This window comes from Bos indicus x Bos taurus, chromosome 24 (genome assembly GCF_003369695.1).
Source record: "Bos indicus x Bos taurus breed Angus x Brahman F1 hybrid chromosome 24, Bos_hybrid_MaternalHap_v2.0, whole genome shotgun sequence".
NCBI classification, from domain to species: domain Eukaryota; kingdom Metazoa; phylum Chordata; class Mammalia; order Artiodactyla; family Bovidae; genus Bos; species Bos indicus x Bos taurus.
In genome coordinates this window covers 47,650,064-47,677,291 of record NC_040099.1, presented here as the reverse complement: position 1 = coordinate 47,677,291, position 27,228 = coordinate 47,650,064, and the positions used below count along the sequence as shown (strand labels likewise).

At 37.3% G+C, this 27,228-nt stretch overlaps 1 protein-coding gene across 4 annotated transcripts in view; it reads left to right on the top strand.

Moving 5' to 3' along the window:
* Positions 1 to 27,228, top strand: part of SMAD2 (SMAD family member 2) — a 90,780-nt gene that overhangs the window by 43,312 nt on the left and 20,240 nt on the right. For 2 of the 4 annotated variants that reach the window (XM_027525903.1, XM_027525902.1), the window contains exons 3-6: positions 14,551 to 14,640; positions 15,688 to 15,881; positions 16,898 to 17,032; positions 19,403 to 19,477. In XM_027525903.1, coding sequence (XP_027381704.1) covers positions 14,551 to 14,640; positions 15,688 to 15,881; positions 16,898 to 17,032; positions 19,403 to 19,477 — 494 coding nt within the window. The remainder of the gene's footprint in view (positions 1 to 14,550; positions 14,641 to 15,687; positions 15,882 to 16,897; positions 17,033 to 19,402; positions 19,478 to 27,228) is intronic. The other 2 variants (XM_027525905.1, XM_027525904.1) reach the window with 1 other exon arrangement.

Sequence of the window (27,228 nt, the reverse complement as noted above, 5' to 3'; positions counted from 1 at the left end):
ATAGTCAGATAATTCTTTTTATCAGACTCACACTCCCTCAGATAAACCTTATCAACTCTGCACAGAATACAAAGAAAAATAAGGCACTACAGAGTAAACAGAATCGACATTTTGAAGGAGATTTGACCCTTGGGTGGAAGTGACAGGCAAATTTTCTGTTTTTATTGCTTTTATCCATGCAGAATGGATAGAGTAGCTAAAATTTCAATATGAACTTCACGTTTTCTGGCCTGACAAAGCAGAGATCAGGGTTGAGGACAACCAGAGTTGCTGATGAGTGACCGGAGAATTCTAGCATGGAGAGAGCCACTGAAGGGGAGTCTCAGGTTTTCCTGTAAAACTGCCGAAATCACTAGGCTGACCCCTAAACCCACATGTGTGTGGGGTTGAGTTAGTGCAGTCTGGCTGAAGGTAAAAACTGATGGAAATTGCTTGAAGACTTAAGAGTTCGCAGTTTGAGTACAAACAAGTTAATTACCTGCCAAAACAAACCCAGTTAACACTTGGAGGAATCTAGCATCCCCATCATGTGATGTTCAGCGTCCAACATACAGTCTTTTAAGTTACTCAACCTCTGAGGAACAAAGAAAATGGGACCTTTTCTCAGGAGGAAACCGATGGAGACACCTCTGAGACAACCTTCCTGTTAAACTATCATGCCGTAAACTGACATATATTTGTGTATTGATGCACTCAGTAGTATTAAGTTCTCTTCCAGTTTAATCTGAATCAAATCAATCTCCATCAGACCCTAAAAATATATGTATTTGTTTTTCATAGAATATACACACTTAGCCTAAAATTTACATGGAAATACATAGGACCTAGAATGTCCAAAGCAGTTTTGAAAATGATCAACAGTGTTCGAGGACTTAAATTATCTGACTGTGTGTGAAGCTCCAATAATAATATATTGTGATTCTGTCATGAAAACAGATAAATAAGATAAAATAGAGAACCTTAAAATAGATGGTTCTATAAAACAGTAAGAGATGTGGGTTCTTGGTTATTGGGGCCACCCTGATGCTCGGGAAGATTGAAGGCAAAAGGAGAAGGGGGCAGCAGAGAACGAGATGATTAGAGAGCATCACTGACTCAATGGACATGAATTTGAGCAAACTCCAGGAGATAGTGGGGGACAGAGGGGCCTGGCGTGTTGCAGTCGGTGGGGTCACAAGGAGTCAGTCAGAACTTAGCAACTGAACAACCAACAAATGGTTATTGATTTTTGACAGGTTTGCCAAAGCAATCCAATAGAGACAGGAAAGTCTTTTTCAGCAAATAATATTGGGGGAATTGGACTGTCCATGTGGATGAAGGAACCTTGGTCCCATCTTATACCATTCAACAAAAGTAATTCTAAATGAATCAGAGTTCTTATCTAAAAGCTAAAACTGTCAAGCTTGTATAGGAAAATAATTTGTGACCTTGTTTTGACTAATTTGTTGTGAACAAATTGAATTACGTTTGTTCAGTTAAGTCATGTCTGACTCTCTGCGAGCTCATGGAATGCAGCACACCAGCCTTCCCTGTCCTTCACTATCGCCTGGAGCTTGCTCAAACTCATGTCCATTGTGTCAATGATACCATCCAACCATCTCGTCTTCTGTCATCCCCTTCTCCTGCCTTCCATCTTTCCCAGCATCAGGGTCTTTTCTAGAGAGTCAGCTCTTCCCATCAAGTGGCCAAGTCAGCCTCAGTAACAGTCCTTATAATGAATATTCAGGGTTGAGTTCCTTTAGGATTGACTGGCTTATCTCCTTGCTGTCAAATGAACTCTGAAGAGTCTTCTCCAGCACCACAGTTCAAAAGCATCAATTTTTCAGCTGTCAGCCTTCTTTATGATCCAACTCTCACATCTGTACATGACTACTGGAAAAACCATAGCTTTGACTGTCTGGACCTTTGTCGGCAAAGCGATGTCTCTGCTTCTTAATACACTGTCTGGGTTTGTCTAGGGCTTCTCAGAACCTTTCTGGTGGTAAAGAACCTGCCTGCCAGTGCAAGAGACATAAGAAAGGTGGGTTTAGTTCCTGGGTCAGGATGATCCCCTGGAGGAGGAAATGGCAGCCCACTCCAGTATTCTTGCCTGGAGAATCCCATGGACTGAGGAGCTTGGTGGGCTGCAGTCTATAGGGTCGCAAAGAGTCAGACATGACTGAAGCGACTAAACACACAAGGGTTTGTTACAGCTTTCCTTCCAAGGAGCAAGCATCTTTTAAATTTTATTGCTGCAGGCAGTCAGCATCAGCAGTGATTTTGGAGCCCAAGAAAATAAAATGCCACTGTTTCCACTTTCTTCCCATCTATTTGCCATGAAGGGATGGGACTGGATGCCATGATCTTAGTATTTTGAATGTTGAGTTTTAAGCCCACCTTTTCACTCTGTTCTTACACCTTCATCAAGAGGCTCTTTAGTTCCTCTTCACTTTCTGCCAATAGAATGGTTATCATCTGCATATCTGAGGTTGTTGATGTTTCTCTCCCCACAATCCTGATTCCAGCTTGTGATTCATCAGCCCAGCATTTTGCATGGTGTACTCTGCATAAGTTAAATAAGCAGAGTGACAATATACAGCACTGACAAACTCCTTTCTCAGTTTTGAACCAGTCGTTCCATGTCCAGTTCTAGCTGTTGCTTCTTGACTTGGATATAGGTTTCTCAGGAGACAGGTAAGGTGGTCTGGTATTCCCATCTCTAAGAATTTTCCACAGTTTGTTGTGATCCACACAAAGGTTTTAGCTTAGTCAGTGAAGCAGAAGTAGATACTTTTGTGGAATTCCCTTGCTTTTTCTGTGATCCAGTGGATATTGGCAGTTTAATCTCTAGTTCCTCTGTGTTTTCTAAGCTTGTGCATCTTGGAAGTTCTCGGTTAATGTACTGTTGAAGCCTAGCTTGCAGAATTTTGAGCATTACTGTGCTAGCTCATGAAATGAGCACAATCGTATGGTAGTTTGAACATTGTTTGGCATTGCCCTTCTTTGGGATTGGAGTGAAAGCTGACCTTTTCCAGTCCTGTAGCCACTTCTGAGTTTTCCAAATTTGCTTACATACCGAATGCAGCTTTTTAACAGCATCATCTTTTAGGATTTGAAATAGCTTAGCTGGAATTCTCTCACCGCCACTAGCTTTGTTTCTAGTAATGCTTCCTAAAACCCAGTGACTTCACACTCCAGGATGTCTGGCTCTAGTGAGTGACCACACCATTGTGGTTATCGAGGTCCTTAAGACGTTTTTTGTATAGTTCTGTGTATTCTTGCCACCTCTTTTTAATATCTTCTGCTTTTGTTATGTGCTTACCATTTCTGTCCTTTCTTTACCATGTCTGTCCTCGCATGAAGTGTTTCCTTGATACCTCCAATTGTCTTGAAGAGATCCCTATAGTCTTTCCCATTCTGTTGTTTTCCTCTCTTTCTTTGCATTGTTCACATAAGAAGGCTATCTAATCTCTCCTGTTCTCTGGAGCTCTGATTCAGTTGGTGTATCTTTCCCTTTCTCCTTTGCCTTTGCCTTTCTCTTCTCTTCTTTTCTCAGCTGTTTGTGACCTGGACGTAGGCAAAGTGTTGTTTTGTTTTTTTTTTTTTTCTTAAAGGATATGGAAAGCAATAAGAGGACATTCAGTTAGACTTCCATCAATATTAAAAAGCATTTCATCAAAAACTATTAAATGAATAAACAAGTTGCAGAGTGGAAGAAAATATTTGCAGAACGTATTTCTAACTAAAAAGAGGATTGTATCCGCACTTTATAAAGTATTTCTTAACTCTGCAGTGAGAAGGAAATTGCCTACTTTAGAAATGGACAAAGGATTTGGATGCATCGCAAAAGAAGATATGGAAAGGACCGCTGAGCAAATAGAAAGTGTGTGGTATTGTTAGTCATTGGGAAAACGCACATTGTGAAACCACAGTGAAATACCACTGCACAGCCGCCATCGCAGTGGAAAAAAGATTGCCTTTGGGGGTGGGGAGGGGATGGCAGGGATTGACTGAGAAAGGGGTAGGAGGGGACTTCTTGTCAGGATACAGTTACCCATTTATGTATTTGATAAAATGTAAACTTAACAAAATGGTACCATTAAGATCTGTTTGACTCTGTGTAAATGTTACCTCTAAGAAAGAGTGAACAGTGCGATATATGTATGCTTTCAGTGTCTAGATTTAAAGTATCTACAACTTAATTTTGAATACATCAAAAATAAGATGGACTGATAAATAGATACTGGGGCAAGGACAGCGTGGCTCCGCGCTTTCATTGCAGTTTTCCAGGGAAGGAGTGACAGTGCTGGATGGACATGCTGAGTTAGTTTAGGATTAGGAAGTTTTAGTCATTTTGGTCAGTCTCTGGGCTACAGAGTGATTCCTAGATGTCTAGGAACATACCCCTAGGTTGATGTAGGGCAGGAAGAATATTAGCTTGGTGTGTCAGAGTTTGATTAATAGTAGAGGTGTGAGCTCTGTTGATTTGTGTTTGAAAGGTGAGCTCTCAACGGAGTCCCTTGCTGTCTCTAGACCTGGGAGGCGGGTAGTCTCTCTGAAATCAAAGCTCCAGATGCCAGCATGTCAAGGATACAGAAAATGAGAAAATATGGTTAATACATGTTCATATAAAAGCTTAAAACTACAGATTTTAAACCATCATTCTGCAAAGGTATACCTTGAAAAATTTAGGCTCTTAAGCCAGCCAGAAGTAGATACAAATCCTGGCTGTTACCTCAGTAGCTTTGTGACCTTTTGAATTATTTAACTGCTCACATTCATTTTTTTTATATGAAAACAATGTTCATGTTAATTCACTTTATAGGGTTGGTACGAGTATAAATTATGTAATACGTATGAAGAATAGTGCCAGGTACATAGCAAATGCTTAAAATAAATGTTGGCAGTTTTTCCTTAAGTTTTCTGTAGCCAATGAAAATTTCTTAATTGTTCCTTTATATCCTTTGCTAATTTGTTAAGAACAAGGTTGTTCCTAAAGCTCCTTTCTTGGTAATGGAGGGAAGGTTAAACACTATCTGGAGGTAGGCGTTTTCCTGTTTTCTGATCCCACACTTCAGCTGTATAATGGTGATAAAGTGGAGTATACAGATACATACAGTATACAGAATTATAGAGACAAGAATTTATTTTTTTATTACAGTTATCAGCTCTTGGTTCCTGAGCTGATATAAACTTTTAGCCTTTTTTAGTCACATACAAAATGGAAGGACCTCCTCTATTGTAAGTAGAAATAGTTTTAGATGGGTCAATGCAAATTATTTCATATGTGTTCATATATCCTGCACGCATGCTGAGAGTTGCGTCAGACCCTTTGCGACCCTATGGACTAGCCCACTAGTTCCTCTGTCCATGGAATTTTCCAAGCAAGAACACTGGAGTGGGTTGCGATTTCCTACTCTGGGGGAATCTTCCCAAGCCAGGGATTGAACCAGTGTCTCCTGTGTCTCCTGCATTGTAAGGTGGATTCTTTACCACTGTGCCACCTGGGAAACCCCTCGTTATCTCATGAGTACATCAGTAATCGAACTGGAGCCTCCAGAAAAGTTCTTTTGTTGATGCCATTCTGTTAATTTTACTCAGTGTTCAGCGTTGTATATATGGATTTCCCCATGACGGTCTAGATCCTTACTCCTTTTGATTTGTAGAAGAAATAAACTCTTTAGGCAATAAAGTCATGAAAAATAATGAATTAGTAAAACATAATGAGGTTTATTGTGGAGAAATCTCTGGTACAAGGTCTGCAGGACTTTGCATGAGATTCTGCTATGGACATGCTTGCTCATCTGACTGAATCTATGCAAGGACAGCTTTGTAAATGACTTACGCTTGGTCTCTTGTGTCTTAGTTCAGCATATTATTGTATGTTAATTGCATTGGTGAACTATATCTATATCAAATTTTGACCAGGCTGAATTTATCTGAGACCAGTTTTTGTTTTTAACCAATTAGCATACAAATTTTTTTAAACTTTTGAGTATTTAGACTGTCCTAAAGTCAGATAGTCAAATTTAGGAGATGTTGAGCTAATGTGTATGGGACAGTGCTATTGCTACAGTTTATTTTGTAATTAATAAAGTGTAATACTTTCTTTGGAACATATGAATTTCTCCTATCAAGTATTTTTATCCGTTTAATGTTTTCAGACCCATCTCTCTTCCTTATAACAGTGAAGCGTTGATATGTTTCACTTTCAAGTGATATGTAGACATTTCTTGTTGTTTAAATGTGTAGAAACATAATTTAGTGAAGGTTTATGATTATCAAAAGGCCAGTTTATACTGAGTTCTGTAACAGAAAATTCTAGCATTAAGTCAATGATTTGTTAATATTGATTGTTTGTTTCCATTGTGATTGTGGTGCTGAATGACTAAGGTTCTTTTAAGGTCAGCATATTATCATCTGCCCTGTATCGCTAAATTCTGCACCTCTTTTCTCTAAGAGTACTAGGAAGCATAGTTTATGTAGCACATCCTAATACCATTTGGCCTTTTTGGTGTGGTCTCATCACTCACACGTTAAGTCAGTCTCTCTGCTTACCTTTGGTGCTGAGGTGATTGTCAAACCCTGATCCAAACTGAGGCACTGAGATGATGCAGCAGAGCGAGATTGGTGTTTACCAGGTTATCCAGAACACGTGGCTAGAAGGTTTATGTTACTGTTTACTCGGGATGAAAATACAACTTAAAAAAATTATTGGAGACTCCTGACCGTACTGTATTTGAGGTGCCCAGGGATCCCCAGGTTTTAGTCACAGAAATGCTGACAGAAGTGCTGTGAAAACAAAAACTCAGAAAGCTCCTGGTGAAGTGGAAAGTGTTGGACAAGAGTGGGCTGGAATCTTGGCCCTGCCACTTGTTAGGAGATTGTTTTACTGTCCCTCTGAGGCTCAGTTACCTTAAACTTAAAGTGAGATAGCAAGTAGCTTGCAGGTTCTTATGAGGTCCATAATACATTTAAAGTCTTAATTATGCCTGGCATATGGCCTGGCTAACTTACAAAGGTAATTGTTATTACTTATTTCACTGGTTTTCAGATGTACATTTCTTCACTTTGGGACACATCATATAAATAAAATTGGAAGTTTTTCCTTATTTAGTATAAGATAATGTTGCATTTTGGACTTATTGAAATAGAGAATGTACAAGAGTTTTATAAAGTAGTTGTAATCAGTGCTGTTTTTCTGACATTTTTCCTGCATTTTTTTCTTTTAATACCTTTTAGGAACTGTCCATATTTGCAGTTATAACTTGGCCACTCCTTGTTAACAAACTGAAAACCTGAGAGAGCCATTTTTCCTCACTGTTATTTAAAGTATTATGATTTAGTGTGCCCAGGAACATTCTGATTCAGTTTTATGCTATAAAAATACTAATTTAGTCACCAGCTACCTTGCTTGCTATGTGGTAGGGATACAGAGACCTTTGGAAGCTCAAGGTCTTATGGGGTTTATTTTGTTCATAAATTAAAACTTTGGGTAGAAAGACTCTTTAAAGAAGAGGGAGTAATTAAAACTGCCTGATTTAAATCCCCTAGACTACTAGGTCTTAAAAATTAACCTGTTTTGCTAGGCATACCTAAAGAATTAGTAGTCAGGTTAAAAGGGGGCTAGGTGCAGGCCATTGACATAAATGCATGTGGAAGAAAATGGGTACCAAAGGCTCATGTTAGATAAAGAGGACATTTGGCTAGAATAAACAGGCCTCAGACTGGCATTTGTTATCTCCTATATAATGCCCTAAGTGAGCTGAAATGGCGCAGAATAGAAAATAACAATCTGTACTTCTTATTCTTAGTTATCTAAGGTTAGAAGCATATCTTTTAATAGAAATGTCAAGACAACTTGACTTACGTTAATTCTGTGGCAGTGTTCTTTTGTTTGATTTAATTTTGGTAAAAGGCAATACGTTGGCATAGTTTTAAAATCTGTATATATTTTATGTGTAAACATATATATGCATGCATATGTAAAAACAGAATGAACAAACATTGAAAATTTTTCTCTTCCCTCCCTCTCCCCACCTCAAGTAACTCCGGTTCACTCTGTGTGTGTGTGTGTGTGTGTGTGTGTGTCTTTCCTGTACGCTTGTACAGACATTGGAAGATATTTTTACTGTCTTTCTTTTTTAAAACAGAGTAGCTTAAAAATACTGTACATTTTTTCAACTTAATATTTTATTTGAGAGATCATTCCTTGTCAATTCATAGGGACCTTTATTATATACTAAATTAATATATAATTTTTTGTTGCTACTTTCCATTTTTATTATTTCAGTGTCTGAATTTTGCCCCCCCTTGCTTGTATTTTTCAGTAAAATTTTCAGATCATAAAGTGCACAAATCATGGTGCTCAGTAGGTTTTGATTTGACAGATGCACATAGTTCAGTTGCTCAGTCGTGTCCGACTCTGCCACCCCGTGGACTGCAGCACGTCCGGCCTCCCTGTCCATCGCTACAGTATATCAAGATAAAGAAGGTTTCGTTCAGTCACTCGGGAAGTTCTTCCTTCTCTTTCTTTCCAGAGGCAACTACTGTTGGGATTTTTTGCACTTTCAGTTGGTTTTGTCCCTTCTCGAACTTTATGTAAATGGAATCGTTCAGAATCTAGTCTTTCATGTTCAGCTTCTCTGAATCAAATATTTCTGAGATTCATCCATGTTGTATCAATAATTCTTCTTTTTCCAGATGTTTTGCTTTTGAAGATCTTTTGCTTCCCATGTGGCTCCAATGGTAAAGAACCCGCTTGCCAATGCAGGAGACTTAAGAGACGAGAGTTCCCCTGGGTTGGGAAGATTTCCTGGAGGAGGGCATGGCAATCCATTCCAGTATTTTTGCCTGGAAAATCCCACGGACAGAGGAGCCTGGCAGGCTGCAGTCCATGGGGTCACAAAAGAGTCGGACACAACTTAGTGACTAAACAACAACATACCGTAGATCTGTGGATAACTTCTCATTACATGCCATTCTTGTTAAAATACATGATGATGAAAACTGACAGAGTCCTCTTGGGAGGTCTTGAACTACATGTCCCCGAACATAAAGACTAGAAGGAAAGAGAAAATTGTCCTAGGTTTGGTCTGGTTTTTTTTTAGTGATGTAAATTGAAAGCCATTTCTGGGAAGAAATTAGCATTTCTAGAAAAATTTAGGCAATTTTCTAACCTCTTCTAAACAACCAGGCACTTACCCACCCACCCGCTGATTGTCAGGCACTGTTTTGCTCTCTTTGTTAAATATGCTGTGTGTACTTGAAGCAGATTCTATAAATGTCAGTTAGATGGTCGTTGATAGTATTGTACAGCTCTTATTATGATATATAGATTTTTTTTTGATAGTCTGACTGTCCTAAGAGTTAGTGAGATAACTCTGATGACTGATTTGTTCATTTCTGTCTTTAGATATGTCGGTTTTTACTTCATGTATTTTGAACTTTTAAATGCATACAGGTCTACTGATGAATTGGCCCTCTCAATGAAATATGTCTGTTTATCTCTGGTAATATTTTTAGACATGAGTCTTACTATTTCTGGTACTATGCTTTATTAAACTCACTGCTTATATGAACTATATTTCCACTCTTGTGTTTTCAGCCCATCTGTATGTGTAAAGTACACCCTTTTGGTAGGCATTTTGCATCCTGTATTCACTCTGACACGTCTCTCTTCATTGGAGTATATGGTGTGTTTATGTGATGTTAACGCTGATGGGCTTGGAGCTATTCTTTGTTTCACTCTTTACACTTTGTTTTCAGTTATCATCTCTTATTTATTCTTTCTTTCCGTTGGACTTATTTTTTAGTATTTTGTTTTATTAATAGTTTTCTCTATGCTCTTTAGTTATAAATTCTTTTGGCAGTCTTGAGCATTTCCAGACAGGAACTCCAAAGGGTCTGTGTCACATGACAAGGCCTTAGGTTTCTAGAAGCCATGTTAGAGTTTGGTCAAGTCTTCTACTGGCTGTTTAAGTAGGGGGTTGCTTTCCCAGTGATAGTATGTATTTTTAGCTTCGCAATAGTGTAGTAATTCTAAAAAGCCTCCTGTTTCTTCTGCTGCCCTTGTCATTTAAATTATACCCGCATGCCTTTAGTTATAGGTTTTTTTCTGTTGTTCGTCATCATCTTTCTGTAGAAATGAAGAGCTGAAATGAATACTATCTTTTATATTTGCTTACATACCTCTACTTTCTAGTTTTTTAAAAATTTCCCCTGTGGTTTAACTTACATCTGTTGTCATTTCTCTTTATCCTGAATTTTGTTGATTATGGATTTTAGGTTGAGGGTTTTTTCCCTTGGTGCTCTTTAAAGCTGCTATTCCATTACCTGCAGGCTTCCATTGTTTCTAATGAGAAATTGTTATTATGCCTCTCCATGTATGAATTGTGGTTAGGCCGCTGTCAAAGTTAAAGCTGCGTGTCGTTGGTTAAAGGTGATAAAAAGCAAATTTTATTCAGTAACTATTGCCATCGGGGTGGTAAGATGGGAGCCCAATTCCAATTTGCCCAGAGGTGACTGGAATAGTGAGTAGCACGGGGGTCAAGGGTGGGGTCTGCAACATAGTCAGGGAAGTGAAAAATCATATACACAAGTAGGCTAGAGGTTTGGTCAGTGTCACTGATGTAGGCCATCTGTGTTTGCCGAAAGGCGTTTATCAGAAGTTAGGCTTCTGCCTTTCCTTAGAGGGCAGACTGGGAGGCAGACAGAGGCCCTTTTTTCCTGATGATCAGTTACATTTCAAAGGAATGGTTTTCAGGTCTTCCCCTCCTGAGTTGTAGGAGTCATATATACATTTCAAAGAGACAGGAAGGATTTACAATTGTAAGCTTTTTTAAATAGATGCTCCGCAGGAAAAGGAGGTCAGAAGCCTGTGTATCAGTATTGGCTGGGATAAATGGTAAATTCTTTTGGCAGTCTTGAGCATTTCCAGACAGGAACTCCAAAGGGTCTGTGTCACACGACAAGGCCTTAGGTTTCTAGAAGCCATGTTAGAGTTTGGTCAAGTCTTCTACTGCAGAGGTTTGGATGGAGTCCTTTGTGTTTCGAAAGAGTTTTCATACTTCTCACCAGCTTAAAGATTTTCTTTTCAGCGTTTGTTTTTAGCAGTTTGACAGTGATATGCCCTAGTGTGTTTTTGGTTGTTTCATGGGTGTTATTTTTAAACTGCTTATTATTCACTGAGTTTCTGGGAAGTATAAGTTTAGTTTTTCACTGAAGTTGAAGAGTTTCAGCTATTATTATTGCAAATATTTTTGTCTGTTCTTAATTGTCCTCTTTTGGGGACTGCACATGCTACTGAGACTTTTGTTATTCAGTTTATTCAATTTTAATTAGATAACGTCTATGGATCCATCTTTAAATTCACTGACTCTTCTGTCTTCTCCCTCCATCAGGTTAATTTTTAATTTCTGACTTTGTAGTTTTCAGTTCTAGAGTTTTCATTTGTTTTAATAGTTTCCCTGAAATTCCTATTGGTTCATTAAGTCCATGAGCATGCTCATAATAGTTACTTCAAGATTCTTGTCTGTTGATCCATCTTAGTGGGTCTGTTTCTAATGGCTGTTTTTTCTTTTAACCAGAGGGTAACAGTTTCTTATTTCTTCACATGTTTAGTATTTTGTGATTTTTTTTTTGTATTGGATATTTGGGACAAAATATCATAGAGACTAAATTCTCTTTATCTTTCTCTAAAGAGTGTTGATTTTTGTTCTTACAAATAGTTTTGGGTGACCTTAAAGTGCAAACTGCTTCTGAGGAAAGGAGTAGCTGAAATCTGAGCTTAGTTCTTTTAGACTTTGAAGTGCTGGTTTTGAACAGGCCTCCAGAGCCTCTCCCACAGGGACAGTTTAGGGTCTGGCCAGAATTCACACTCCTGTTTTGATGTCCCCCCCCCCTCCCTTTGTGGCTTCTTTCCTTCATTATGGGATTTCCCTCTTCTTTTTCCAGCCTTTCCGGTAGCCCCAAATCCACCCTCTGATTCTGCAGCTCGTTAAAAGCGCTGTTTTCTGCTTCAGGTCTGGTTCCCCTGGGTAGCGTCCACTGTGGGGCGCCTTTAGATACGGAGCCACGCAAATGCATCTCACCTGGTGCAGGACCCCTGTAGAGAGGTTGACTTTCCTTCAGTTTGTGTCTGTTTTTTTTGTCTCTCCACTGTTATCAAATAGTTGATTTTATTTTGTTTTCAAATAGTTAATTTTATTATATTTTGTTTAAAGGCTGTCATTTTTATCCACAGGAAGGTTTGCCTGATTGAGGCTGTTCTACTGCAGAACCTCCATTCTGTTTTGTTTGTGTATTCCTTTATTAATTTCATACAGTTCCCACTATTGAAGATTATAATGTGTTTCAGGAACTAGTAGAGCCAGTTGCTTCTTCGTGGATATTTTCTTGGTCATTCTTGTAATTTTTTTTGATATGTTATATGTTGGGCAATTTTGTTTGAGTCTTAAATTTTTTTTAAAATTCTTGTTTAGAGTCCATCAAATATAGAAATTAGGCAGAACTGATATTGCTATGTTAGCTTCCTATTTAGGAAGATGTATGTTTTTCTCTTTGGTTGATTTTTATGTTCTTTAGTAATAAAGCATTTATTTTAGTAGTTTTGACACATTTATAATTACATTTATCCTAGGTATTTTGTATATTTTGATATAAATTGATTCTTTAAGAAAATTTTCATATATAAATGAGGAAAAATTTTACTTGATAGAAGCAAATTTATTATTTTTAAATAAACCTTCCACTTTGCATGAGAGAGATTGATTGCAATGGTCAGTAAAACTGAGGCTTAAATGCCCCATGATGGCAGTGGAAAAGTAGCCGAGTTAAGAGTTGGGACGTAGTTCTGTCTGCCTCTAGATTGATTGCACGCTTTTAACAGCTACTGTTTATTGTTCTCTGATAAATTTCAGGGCTTGAATAAAGCACAGCTTAAGCTCTTCATGCCCTGTTATATTTCTGCTTCTCATGACAGTTCCAGAGTTTCTTGAGTGAAATATTTATTTTAGCCTCAAGAGCAGAATAGCCACATTATGTACTCTTCTCAGGCATTTTCCTTCGGCTGTTTTTAAAGAGAGGAAGGTGTATACTGTTCCTTCGGAGGTTTGAATTCAGATTCATGAAACACCAGAGTTGGGTTGGTTTCATTGTGTTGTAAACCACTTGGTGCTATATGTTTCCAGTAGATATTTGATAAGTATCTTAAATAAAAGAACCATTTATGTCATGGTTTTGTAGTCAGTGCACCTTTGGGAGAAAAAAAAAGGTCTGAATTAGCCTCCAGTTTGGCCTTTTCTGACTTTTGTAGTCTGAGAAGTGGAAGTTAAACTTGTGAAGCCTAAAAAATCCAAGAGAATCTGTAAAAATGTCTCAACAAGCTGCTCCAAAGTGTCTGAAAATGCATTTTGCAAAGCCACCGCGAGTGCAGCTCAGTAACCCTACAGGAGGCCCTGAGCAGCCCCACCGGCCTGGACGAGTTGCCCAGCCTCAGGAAGGCAGCGCTTTTCACCAGTGCCCTTTGAAATGCTGAGTGAGTGAGCTCGTTAGCAAAGGATGCTCAAAAGTGGTTTTGAGATGTTTCTTTCTCTTCCTTTAAGTTTTGATGATTTTGTAACAGGTAAGAAGTTGGAATGGAGTTTCAGAAATTGTCTTTTGACTCTCATTTTTTAAAAAGTACGACTTGCTATCTGAGACCCCTTTGGCAGTCAGTACTTCGATTCCAGACTGTTTATTAAGCTCTTCTTTTCTCCTCGTCTCACACAGATGAAGTGGTGGCAGGGAAAATAGGCAGACTGATATCTGGACTGTCCTTGTTCTGGAAAGAAATGTGGAAGAAAAATTTTGATTTTGAAATTTCAAATAAGATTTTTCAAAAAATCTTTCTGGTGTATGTCTTTCAGGTGAATTGATGAAAAAAACTAGATACAGCAACTTAGTCATAGTGTCTTTTACAAATTTTGTGCTTTCACATATCTTTAATCCTTGTAGCAATTTCTTAAAAATTTTCAGGTAGTGTGCTACGCTAGGATGATGTCAAAATCCATTTCCTTGTCCTTTGTAGTTTTAAGAGCAATAATAATTTTCAGTAAAACTGAATATGTATGTATCTTAAATAAGCTTGAAATTTTAACTGGATATATGTCTGTTTTAATTGAAATTTTATCTTTGTTAAAAATACCATTTGACATCCATTTTTAGATTTTTTTTTTAAAACTGCATTATAAAATGAAGCACTGTTAGTAAGACTTAATGGCATAGGATCCTCTGTTGTGAGTAGAGGAAATTGGAAAAGGCACAGGTATGATTTCATTAAGCTAGAGAGCATTGGTGTTCACATTTTAAAAACATAATCATAATTTATCTGGAGTCACATGTTCCATTTATTGGCTTCCTTCATATAGAAAATATAGAAATCAGCACTAAATGCCCGTGAAAAAGTGAAGCAGTGTATATTTTCTGGGTGAAGGAAGTATTCTGTACATTTTCCATGTTTTACATCATGGTAATTTGAATAACCATGCTTCCATGTTCACATCAATTTTTTGTTTTTCAATTTATGCACAGCACTTGCTCTGAAATTTGGGGACTGAGTACACCAAATACGATAGATCAGTGGGATACAACAGGCCTTTACAGCTTCTCTGAACAAACCAGGTGAATATTCTGCCCTCTATGGAATCCTAGAGATCTTGTGGGAGGGAGGGTGTTTTGGAAGACCTAACGTGGGTTGCTTAGTATGATTTTGCCTAGGATGTTTCCTTAATGTAAAATAAGGCATGGCATTTAAAATAACTGCTTGCCAGTATTAAAAATATATTAAATGTTTCCGCTGATGTGTTGATCAATGAAATTCTAGTTTTGAATCTTCTTTAAATAACTGCATCCCCTAAAGAATAGGAGCTTCGATAACTATATTCTCATTTTAGTGTGAGGGTAGATTATAATCTGTTGTTGGCCTAATTTTCCAGTAGATACATAACCAGTTTTTGCTAAATTTCTTGCTGTCATCTAAATCTCATCTTTATACTAATAAGTACATGGTTATTTACTGAACCCCTTATGTCACAATTAATGCTAGGCTGACTCGTTTTGGTTCTTTATTTTTTTTTAATCACCTTATTCTCTTTTTGAGCATATTGGTATTTGTCCATTTCATCTCATCATTTTCATCACCATCTGCATTTATGTGTGAGCTATAGAAAATACACCTCAGTACTCAAAACGGTCACAACTGGGTAATGAACTACGTTAGTTTTAGTAAGTTACTTTACATTGTTGTTGGTATTTATCATTCTTCACACTAGTTCCTTTTTTTGATAATTCAGTCACCTACAGAAGTAATGTCCTTAAGCCTCCCTAAGTAAGAGTTTGAGTCACTAGAGATAGAAGTTGATAACATTTTTCAAATGTAGCTGTTTGAGACTTTTTTTAAAAAAACATTTTTTCCCCAAGCGGCTCCCTGTTCATTGATTGACATTTGAGTCATTTATGTAGCATGTTTATAAGAAAAATACCCTAGTGCTGCTGCTTACCTTTATGTCAGATCCATAAGATAGTACGTTTTTCTTCCTTGTACTCACTAAAACTAACTAAATGTCTGTCATTCCTTTCTTTATGCTCTTAATGTACTAGTTTAGCCCAATTGAGTATGTTTATTTTTTTAAAAGTTCCCATCTTTCTTTTCCCCTTGCTTCCCAACAGGTCTCTAGATGGTCGTCTTCAGGTGTCCCATCGAAAAGGACTGCCTCATGTAATATATTGCCGATTATGGCGCTGGCCTGATCTTCACAGTCATCATGAACTCAAAGCAATTGAAAACTGCGAATATGCTTTTAATCTTAAAAAGGATGAAGTATGTGTAAACCCTTACCACTACCAGAGAGTTGAGACACCAGGTAGGAAAATTAGTTTTTTTCCCTCGTTTTAGTTAAATGCTTGAATTTAAGTATATTAGGTACTCTTACACCTAATTGACCCAGGAAAACTTTGGTATAAAACTCTAATAGTGAAAAGTGAAAGTGTTAGTTGCTCAGTTGTGTCTGACTCTTTACTTCCCCATGGACTCACCAAGCTTCTCTGTCGGTGGCATTCTCCAGGCAAGAATACTGGAGTGGGTTGTCATTCCCTTTTATTCCTGACCCAGGGATCAAACCCAGGTCCCCCGCATTGCAGGCGGGGATTCTTTACCGTCTGACCCCCCAGGGGAGCATAAAACTCTAATTAAAGTTACCTTGAATTCAGTATATTTTTTGGCAGTAATTAAAAATACTAAAAAAATGTTGATTATATGTTATGGAAAATATATCTTAGAGGGAAAGATATGTTAGTTTCTTGAAATAACATTTCACATCAACGTACATATCTAGGAAATTCTAATCCTATAGATAGCAGTCTGCTTAGAACTGAGTAAGTTTCATTACCTATCTGCTGCATTAACTGTTTTAATTCATTTTGCTCTTTGGTTTTTTGATGTACTTTAATGATACCATTTGTAACTAAGCAGTTTAGTAAAACTCAGCAGGACTTACAGTTTACTTACTCAGTTTACTTAGTACTTGAAACTTACTAGAATGCTGCTATATTTAGGGGGAAAAAAACTTGATTTTACAAATCTTTCTGCAACCTTTCCAATGAGGATTTATGAACTTCTGTGGTCGTATAATATGATCAGGATCACTCTTTCTCCAGAAGTACGAGGTAGATCAGAACTTGGAGATTTAGATTGTGGACTTCGTGGTAAATTAAAATCATAATCAGGTTTGTCAGTTTCTCAGCAGCCGAATAATACCAAATAAGTCGATCCTAAACTTCAGAAAGTAATCGGGCTAATTCTTCCTTGTTGTGGAAGCTTCTGGTAGCAGGGCCCGCTCTCACCTGCTTGCCGTTGACTTGGACTTCTTGGCTCTTTCAGTTCTGCCCCCGGTGCTGGTGCCCCGGCATACCGAGATCCTAACGGAACTGCCCCCTCTGGATGACTACACCCACTCCATTCCAGAAAACACTAACTTCCCAGCAGGAATCGAGCCACAGAGTAATTATATCCCAGGTATTTTTGCCTTCTGAGTCTCCTAAACTGTGAGATAGATACAAATTTTGTTCATAAACATTCATCTATTAATAATAAGTTATGGTTTGGCTTTTAAAAAATTTTAGTTCTGCAGACATAGCAACATGTATGTTGTAGAGGAAACTTACATTTTAGTTCTTTTTCATCTGAGACTCAGTAATGCTGAAAAATAAATGAACTACATGATTCTCAAATTCCGCTCTATTACATTACATGTCCAGTATAAACTAAAGGTATAAGCATGAGCATTTAGCTGTATATGGGATTTTTTGGTGTTTGAATTTTTTTCTCCGTGTGTAGTATTTATCTATTCCACTTTTATGTTTTATTTATACCACTGAAGATGTGTAAGGAGCTTCAAGTTTCAGCTATAGTGAGAAATTGTCTTAATGTGTCTCATCATGGAAATAATGCTTGTTCATTGGAGGTAATTTTGAAAACATAAAGTAAATAAAGACTTTTTAAAAACAGCTAATTTTAAGGTTAAAAAGTGTTTTCTGACTATCTTAATGCTTTTTTCTTTTATTACTATTTATTCCAAAAGAAGATTTAAAGCTGCTTTTATTGGGAAACATAAACATTTTGAGGAGTTAGTACGGGGCAAAGAGTTTGTTGTGGAAAATGGGGGCTAGGACAAGTGGAAGCAAGGTGAACACAAGGCATTTTGTAGGGAGAGGAATTTGGCTGTAAGTAGTTACATGTGAGTAGTGTGTTGGATTGAGGGAGTCCTTAAATCTGATGTGGAAATTAGTATAATTCAGCAATCCTTAGGAAACTGAGGTGTAAGCATTCGCTCTTGTAAGACACCTACCCAGTGATTATGTAGAAGGATGTTAATCAAAATGTTTGACTTTTACCTGTGGAGATATTTGGGCTGATTTTCCATCATCTTTGTTTAAATATGGGTCTTTTACAAAGTGGAAAATCACATGTGGATTATACTTAACCTGCTTTTCTGGACAGTGGATCTTTACCCAGCTCCAACTGAGAGCAAAACCTTGGTGTTCACTTTTTATTCCACTGCGAAAGAAATTGTAACATTTCCTCCAAGACACTAGTATTATACCTTTGTTGTTTACTATTTTATATATAAATAATAATGGAGAAAAATGAAAAAGAATAGCATATTTATCAGTTCAGTATTTTTCCCTATTTACACCTTTGAGACATTGTGGTTAAACTGGCAAAGCTTAGCTGTTTTTAATTTTATTTGATTTAACTTTTAAAATAGCACATAACTCCCCGGCGCCGCTTGTGGGGGGCCCAAGTCCTTCTGATCGAGGCCCAAAAAAAATAAAAATAAAAAATAAAAAAAAATAAAAAATAAAAAAAATAAAATAGCACATAACTGTATATATTCTTATTTTTATATTCTTTGTTGTTCGAGTATTACTATGAAGAAATTTATTTTATTCTCATATTAAAAATTGGGGGGCACTGACATTTAAAATGAAAAGTTTGATACTTAAGTTAAAACTTAAAATTAACTTATTGAAGAGAGATTGTTAAGAGCTCATGAAGGAGACCTTTAACCTGTATCACCTAAACTTTTTTTTCCTGCTTGGAATTATGATTGGTAAAATTGTATAAATTTTGTATTTTACATGAAGCTTATTCAGATATTCAAGTACTTTCTGAATATAAACATTTTGCTCATATATTTCTGAATATAAACATTTTGTCATTTTGGAAATGACACATTAGAATCTTACGTATTTTCAGAAAGTAATTGACCTCAGTTTTGTGTAGCAGCAGTCTTACTTGAATTTTATTTTCTGCCTCAAGCATTCAGGACTTACTGTCTGGAAATTACTCAAGCAATCCACTTTTTAGATAGAATTCAGGCTAGACCATTCCTGAACTATATTACCGTATTTTGCCCTATAGAACCTAGTATAGTATGTCAGCCTGTATTACTTTGTAATCCTGAAACCTGTGTGCCTATGTTGTGTGTCTAAGTACCCATTTACGACAGCCATTAGTTAAAAAATTCTCTTTGGTTACTAATTTCTTTTAAACATTCTGATTAAGAACAGGCATCTTTGAAGTTATATTTTTGGCTCTTGCCCCAGAAAATATACAAATGAGAATGAGCCAGATATGTAAATAATGCTAAGAAAATATGCACAGAGAGCTCAATTGTGTTACAAGTGGGTTTTAAGGATTCACCTATAAGGTTTGGGTCAGAACCTGAATCATAAGCCCTCAGTATCCAGTACTGCTTTTTATAGTGATGTTATATAACGTTCATATGTTATTTGGAGTGATTTGTTGGTATCTTTGGTAGCTGGGAGAAAAGGCATTGAGATTAAATTGAAGCTGTGCTTGATTTGTTCTAAACTTTTGTAGAAACGCCACCTCCTGGATATATCAGTGAAGATGGAGAAACAAGTGATCAACAGTTGAACCAAAGTATGGATACAGGTAAAAAATATTTTCAAAATTACTCAGTAATTAAATACACAATTTTGTCGTGTTTGAAATTCACTAAAATTATTACTAACCCTTATATTTAGAAAAGTTGGGACGCCTATCCAAAAAAATGGAATCTTTTATTTTGATTTAATCATATTTGAGCAATCAGAGAGAGGACCCTCTTTGTCAGTGAAAGATTAACATGTACTACTCTGCAGAATAATTGTTAAGATTTTCTCTTATTAGAGTTAAATAAAAATCAGGGAACACTCAGATATTTTTCAAGTGTTTTCAAGTGTGCTTCTGTTTAAAGTTTTAGGGACTTTATGAATAAATGTCTTTGTGATGAAAGACTCTAATTAATTAACCCAATAACAGGTTTTCAGAGGAACTTGGAAGTAAGATAGGGGGATCAGCTTTTTAGTGCTCTTTTAACTTAATAGTTCTGACTTATAGTAGATTGTTTACATAAAGTACCTTGTATATTGTACTTGACCTACTTCAATTTCTAATACTTAGCTGTCAACTTTAAACACAATGAAGAAAAAATTTGGACATGTAATAAATGTTACACACATAGAAAAGTTGTTATATAATAGAATGTGTATAACCCATCATAACTAGTAGGTTACCAGTGAAGTAGCTGTGATGTACCTGTAATTGTATATCTTGATCTATTCCATCTTGGTTGCATCTTAAGGATTGGACACCTTAATATCACAACCTGCCAAATTATAGCATAGCTTTTCTACGCAGTTTATACTAAGGCATTCTATATTTATGATAATCTAAGTGATTTTCTAAATGGCAAGGGCTTGGGTGGTTGGCTTTACAATAATTCTGTTGCTTAAATTCTTTCATTATTTCGATTTCCAAGTTAAGAAATTCTGCTATAGCTAATCATACTTTATAGCTTTTCAGAATAGTAAATAACGAAGAAAAGTAGATGATGATCATTTGATACAGCATGTTGTGAATCTTTTTCTTTCTTTTTTAATTGTGGCTGAATGACTTATGGGGTTCTTCATTCCCTACCCTCAGCACAGAACCCTAACCACTGGACCTCACAGAACTGTATTCCTAAATCAGCCATGTTCCTTTTTGCCCTGTGATAGACAGTTGCTTCTGTGACACTTAGACATGAATACCATAAAAATATACTCTGATGACATCATTAGTCATCAGGGAAAATGCAAATAAAATCATGACATATCACTTCACACCCTCTAGAATGGCTGTAATCAAAAAGTCCACCTCTTTGTGAAACCATGGACTGTAGCTGCCAGGCTTCTGTGTCCATGGGATTTCCCAGGCAAGAATCCTGGAGTGGGTTGCCATTTCCTTCTCCAGGGAATCTTCTGACCCAGGGATTGAACCCAGGTCTCCTGCATTGCAGGCAGATTCTTTACCACTGAGCCACCAAGGAAGCGCCGTAATCAGAAAAGAATAAGAAGAAGTCTTGATGAAGATCGGAGAAGTTAAAAGTCTTCATACGTTGCTAGTGGGAAAATGGTTCAGTTGCCTTGGAAAGATTTGCTGTTCTTCAAAGTTTAATATAGAATAACAATAAGACCCAGCAGTTTCACCCGAAAAAATTGAAAGCATTTCCAAACTAAACTTGCACATAAATGTAAGCATTATTCATAGTAGTCTGAAAGTAGAAATGACCCAGATTGTCTATCAGATGATTAATGGATAAATTAAGTGAGTTATATCCATACTTGGGAATATTATCCAACCACATAAAGGAATGAAATGCTGGTGCATGGATGAACATGGATGAACTTTGAAAGCATTATATTAGGTAAAAGAAGCCAGGCACAAAAGGGCATAAGGATTCCAATTAGTGCCCATTGGATAATATAGGTGAAACATCCAAAGAGCAGTAAGATGAATATAATCACTGGTTAGGCACTTCCGTGGTGGCTGAGTTGGTAATGAATCCACCTGCAGTGTGGGAGACCTGGGTTCCATCCCTGGATCTAGAAGATCCCTTAGAGAAGGAAATGGCACCCCATACTAGTTTTCTTGTCTGAAAAATCCCATTGACAGAGGAGCCTGGTGGGCCACAGTCCAGGGACCTCTCTGGAATGGTGGAAGGTTCTAGGTGTGTGCTGTCCACGTGGCCACATGCTTCTAGGAGTACTTGACATAATTGGTGCAGCCAAGAACCTGAATTTTTATCTTTATTTGATTTAAACAGTGACACGTGGCTAGAGGCTGTTGGTAACCCAGCTGATGGCTGTCGTACAGGTGGTGTTTGGGGTCAGAGATCAGCTGTCTGCAGGGCTGTGTCTCCCGGAGCCAACCCAGTCCTGAGCAAGTGTTCAGGCTTAGAGGACCATGGCCATGCCCATGGGTGACCCCACGTGAGAGCACCTCTGGGTATGCACACCTCATCTTGGGACTGTGGGGCAATGGTGCAGCGGGAACAGCCCTCACTCACTGCCTGGCTCTCTGGACCTGTCTCCCCAGCTGCATGGAAATCCATGGTCACCGTGTAGGCCAGAGCTGGGAGGATGGGGAGGCCACAGGCCAGCTCCTCTCCCCATGTCCCAAGGGCTGCTGATGCCCGGCTGACCATGCGCCCACCTGCCCGCAGCTTTCCCTGTGCTTCTGAGTGAATGCGATCAAAAACACACTTTGTGTTTGACCAAGACCAGGTTCACGGATAGCCATTGTGATGGTGGTAGCCACTGCCTGTTGGTGGTGGCCCAGACCTTCATGAACTTTTGCTCCACATCCAAGCACAAGTTGGGCAAAGACTTGCCCTCCAACAAGCTGATCTATGCCAAGGACATCCCTAACTACAAGACTGTAAGAAAACCTTGGACTGTGTGGATCACAACTAACTGTGATCTCTTAAAGAGATTGGAATACTAGACCACCTTACCTGTCTCCTGAGAAACCTGTATGCAGGTCAAGAAACAACAGTTAGAAACGGACCAGTTCAAAATTGGGAAAGGACTGTGTCAGGCTGTATATTGTCACTGTTTGTTTAACTCACATACATCATGTGAAAAGCCGGGCTGGATGAATCATAGGCTGGAATCAAGATTGCCAGGAGAAATATCACCAGCCTCAGATATGCAGGTGAAACCACTCTAATGGCAGAAAGTGAGGAAGAACTAAAGAGCCTCTTGATAAAGGTGAAAAAAGGAGAGTGAAAAAGCTCAGTTAAAACTCAGCTTTCAGAAAACTCAGATCATGGCATGTGGTCCCATCACTTCATGGCATATAGATGGGGAAATAATGGAAACAGTGACAAACTATTTTCTTGGGCTCCAAAATCACTGTGGACGGTGACTGCAGCCATGCGATTAAAAGATGATTGCCTTGGAAGGAAAGCTGTGACAAACCTAGACAGCGTATACAGAGATAGCAGAGACGTCTGTAGTCGTGTCATATAGACATGACTATACGACCAAGGTCTGTATAGCCAAAGCTATGGTTTTTCTAATAGTCATGTACAGATGTGAGAGTTGGACTGTAAAGAAGGTTGAGCCAAAGAACTGATACTTTCAAACTGTGGTGCTGGAGAAGACGCTTGAGAGTCTCTTGAACAGCAAGGAGATCAAGCCAGTCTTTCCTAAAGGCTATCAACCTTGACTCTTCATTTGAAGGACTGCTGCTGAAGCTCCAGTACTTTGGCCACCTGATGGGAAGAGCCAGCTCATTGGAAAAGATCCTAATGCTGAGAAAAATTGACGGCAAAGGGAGAAGGGGGTGGCAGAGGGGATGGGATGGTTAGATGTCACCACCGACTCAATGGACGTGCCTTTGAGCAAACTCTGGGTGATAGTGAAGGACGGGGAAGCCTGGCATGCTGCAGTCCATGGGAGCCCAAAGAGTCGGACATGACTTAGTTATGGTAATGGGTCAAAATCCAGTGTGGGGGAATAAGCTGAATCAAAATGAATTCATTGTTTTGGGGCTAGCTTTGAACATAACCTAATATTTCTAATTCTGTTTCAATGGAGGAAATGTTACTATCTTTTTCAAAATGACACATTTAAAAGTATTTACTCTAATGACAGTGACAGTGTGAATATTTGATTCATGAGATGCTAAAAAGTTGCTTCAATACTAGTCCTCCACCTGCTATCTATTATTCTCTTAGTGCAATGACAAGAATTTTCTGACTGCTGCAGGATCCCAATTTAGAACAAAATTGACCTCTCTTTAAACTCTGGTCCATGCTTTTCCTGAGGGAAGACATGATTAAATTAATCTTTGAAACCCTTCTGGAATAGGAGGAGTTAATAGTTGGGGGCATTCCCTGGTGGTCCAGTGGTTAGGACTCTGTGCTTGCACTTCAGAGGGCACGGGTTTAATCTCTGTTGGGAGAACTAAGATCCTGCAAGCCTCGGGGCCAAAATAAATAAATAAAATTAAAAAAAAATAATAAAGCCAGAGGACAAATAAAGTAAAATACAGAACTGTATGAGCAGGTACATGTTATTTTTTGCTTTGCTTTGTGTTTTAATTTCTCTGGTCAAGCCTTCATTCTTTAAAGCTTGTGGACTTTAGGGATCAGGCTGAATGAACATCATAAGAAATACAGGTTTGGTTTAGTTCTAACCTTTTTTTCTTGCAACCTGGTCATTTTGTGTACCCCTAGATAAGGTTCACATGCTATACTCAGAAGACAGCATCTCTAACCAGATGCATGGCTGCTGGATAGCATGACTGGCCTCTGAACTAGACTGCCTGGACTTGAATTGTCCCTCTGCTCTCTGCTTGATGATGTAGGCACCAGTTTCCTTATCTGTAAACTAGGGATAATTATAGAACCTAACTCATAGTAAATACTGTATGAGTGTATTTAGAGAAAATATTAAAAAGGTGAATTAACCATTAAAGTTGACTGCATGGAGATTAGAAATAAATTGAGGGAATTGAGATCTCAGAGCAGGAGCAGTTGATTGTCATGATTAGGATCTTCTCAAAATAGGAAAGTAATTTGCCAGGAAAAAAGGGTCAGGTTTGTGAACTTGAGAGTAATGGTCTTACTGGGTGTGCCATCTCTGCAGTGTTTTATAGTTTTTAGCATAGATGTATAGCTGTTATGAGATGCATACTTCACTGTTTGAACCTTTTGCTGTTATTATAAATTTATTTTTCAATTTTATTTTTTAATTGTTTATCCCTAGAATATAGAGTAAAATTTGATTATTGTCTGTTGGTTTTTTTTCCTGAACTTTGCTAAAGTCACTTTTCATATCTAGTATTCTGTAGATTCCTAAGATTTTCTGAAAACAGTTTTACTTCTTGCTTTCTCATTTTTATGCTTTCTTCTTTTTCTGTCCTGGCTAAGACCTACAGTAAACTGTTGAATAAAAATACTAAGAATGGATATTTTTACATTGTTCTTGATCATAGGGTGAATACATTTAATAATTCCTGAATAAGTGAGATGTTAATTATGGATTTTTAATAGATTATCAGACTGAAGATATTTCTTTCTGTTCCTGGTGCTTTGAATGTTTGTAATGATGGCCGTGGAATTTTGTCCATACTTTTTCTGCGTCTCCTGAGAGGATCATACAGTTTTATTCCTTTTTGAAGTGAATTTCACAAAGTGATTTTTCTGATAACAAACCAATTTTGACCTTATTTGGTTATGATAAATTGCACTTTAATAAAAATCTTTGTGGGTTTGATTTGATAATTTTTAAAAGGATTTTCAAATCTGTGTTTATAAGAGATTTTGGTCTTTAGTTTTCATGTAATGTTTTTGTGTAGCTTCAATATCAGTAATGGACTCTAAATTGGATGAGATTTTCTCCTATTTTCTGAAAAATTTTGCATAGGATTGTTATTTCTTCCTTAACTACTTGATAGCTCCTACTAGAGAAACCATCTGTTAAAGGGAAGGGTTTTTAAAATTGGGAGTTGTTTAGATTCTCTATTTTCTATTTTTCATGTAGGTTTGGTAGCTTGTGTCTTAAAAGATATTTGTTCATTTCATCTGAGAGGTAAATTTTATTGCTATAAAGTCATTTCTAATGTTTTGTTATCCCCTTGATGTCTGCAAGATCATGCAAATCTTGATTATTTACTTAAAATACTGATAATTTATTTTTTTTCTTCTTGATAAATCTTGTAGGGGCTGTATCAGTTAATATTTTTAAATACCCAGTTTTGGGCTTGTTAAATTTTTCTATTGTGTTTCTCTTTTTACTACTTGATTTGTTTCTATTCTTCATTATTTTCTTCTACTTAACTTTGCATTAAATTTGGTCTTTTTAGAGCATTGTAGTTTAAATTTAGATAGTTGATTCTTTTCTATTTTTTTCCCATTGATTCTTTTCTAATATAAGCTTTTAAAACTGAAAATTGCCTTCCAACCCTTATTTTAGCTTCATACCACAAATTTTAATGTTATTTTTCATTATTATTTGTTATCATTTAAGTATTTTCTAATTCCTCTTTGATTTCTTTGATCCATGATTTTTTAGAAGTGTAGGGGCTTTCTAGATAGCTTGTTGATTTCTAGCTTAATTCCATTATGTTTCATGATTTCAGGCCTCTGGAATTTACTAAGAATTATTTTATGCTGTGGTGTGGTATACTTACTTTGATTTACAGTTCCACTTACAGTTGAAAAGAATTTTGTGCAGTTGTAGTGTTCCTCTAGGTGTCATTGTTGGTTGAGGTCATTGCTGATACTGTTTAAATCTTCTTAACTCTGACTTGGTTCTAAATGTGACTTTGGGTTTCTCTCTTTCTCCTTTTAGTCCTGTCAGTTTTTGCTTCATGTATTTTGAGTCTTTTATTAAATGGTGCACATTTCGAATTACATCCTTCTGATGAAGTGACTCTTGTTATAAAATGTGTCTCATATAAACATAAACATCCATCAACGTTGTGTATAAATGATGAACCCAAGCTTTCATTGGTTCAGAGATCTTGCTTGTTTTCGTATCTCTATTGCGTGTATCAGGGACCCAGATGGGACGTCCGCATTCCAACCTCATAGACTGTGAACGCCTTCCCTCATTTCTAGTCTGATAGAGGGTGTGGTTTACTCGGAATTTTCACCTGCCTTCAACAAGTCAGATATGGGAGTTAGAATTGGCTAGTGAAGAGGACTGTATCTGTGCTTGAGCTTCTCATATTCCAGTTGCCTGTGTGTGGCCATTAAATTTTTAGCTGGTTTGTCCTTTGGCAAGAATAGTCCTGTGTGTGCTAACTTGGCAGATACTCCCAGCAATGAAAATGGTTACCACTCCCTACTTAATGTAGGAAGAGCTCATCCCTTTCGGTAAATGACTTACAATTTAAATGAGTCTGTAGTTTTGGGGTCACTTTTGGTAAAAATACAATTTTTTAGTGTTTCTGTTACTTTCTTATTGTAGGAGTAAGGGTTTTTCCAACAGTCTTCTATATTCTAACCATAAGGGGAACCCTCTACAAATTACTAATAAAAACAAAAGGAGAGCAACTGTATTCTCATTTTGAACACAAGTCATGCTTATAGAAAACTTGGAAACACATAGAACATAATAAAGAAACACGAAGGAAGTATGTAGTTTTTAAACTGGATTTACGTAGTTTCTATGTCTTATTTTTGCTTAATCTCAAATTTTTACCATTCTGTGTCAAAAGTTCGACAGTGTTTTACAGATTAAACTTCTGATGCAGCATTTTGAATTATTCAACAAGTGGATATTCATTATGAAAAATTAAAAGCAGGTATTTAATTCATAAAAAGCAGTACCACAATTAATGTCATAGAAGGATAGATAGAAAGAGAG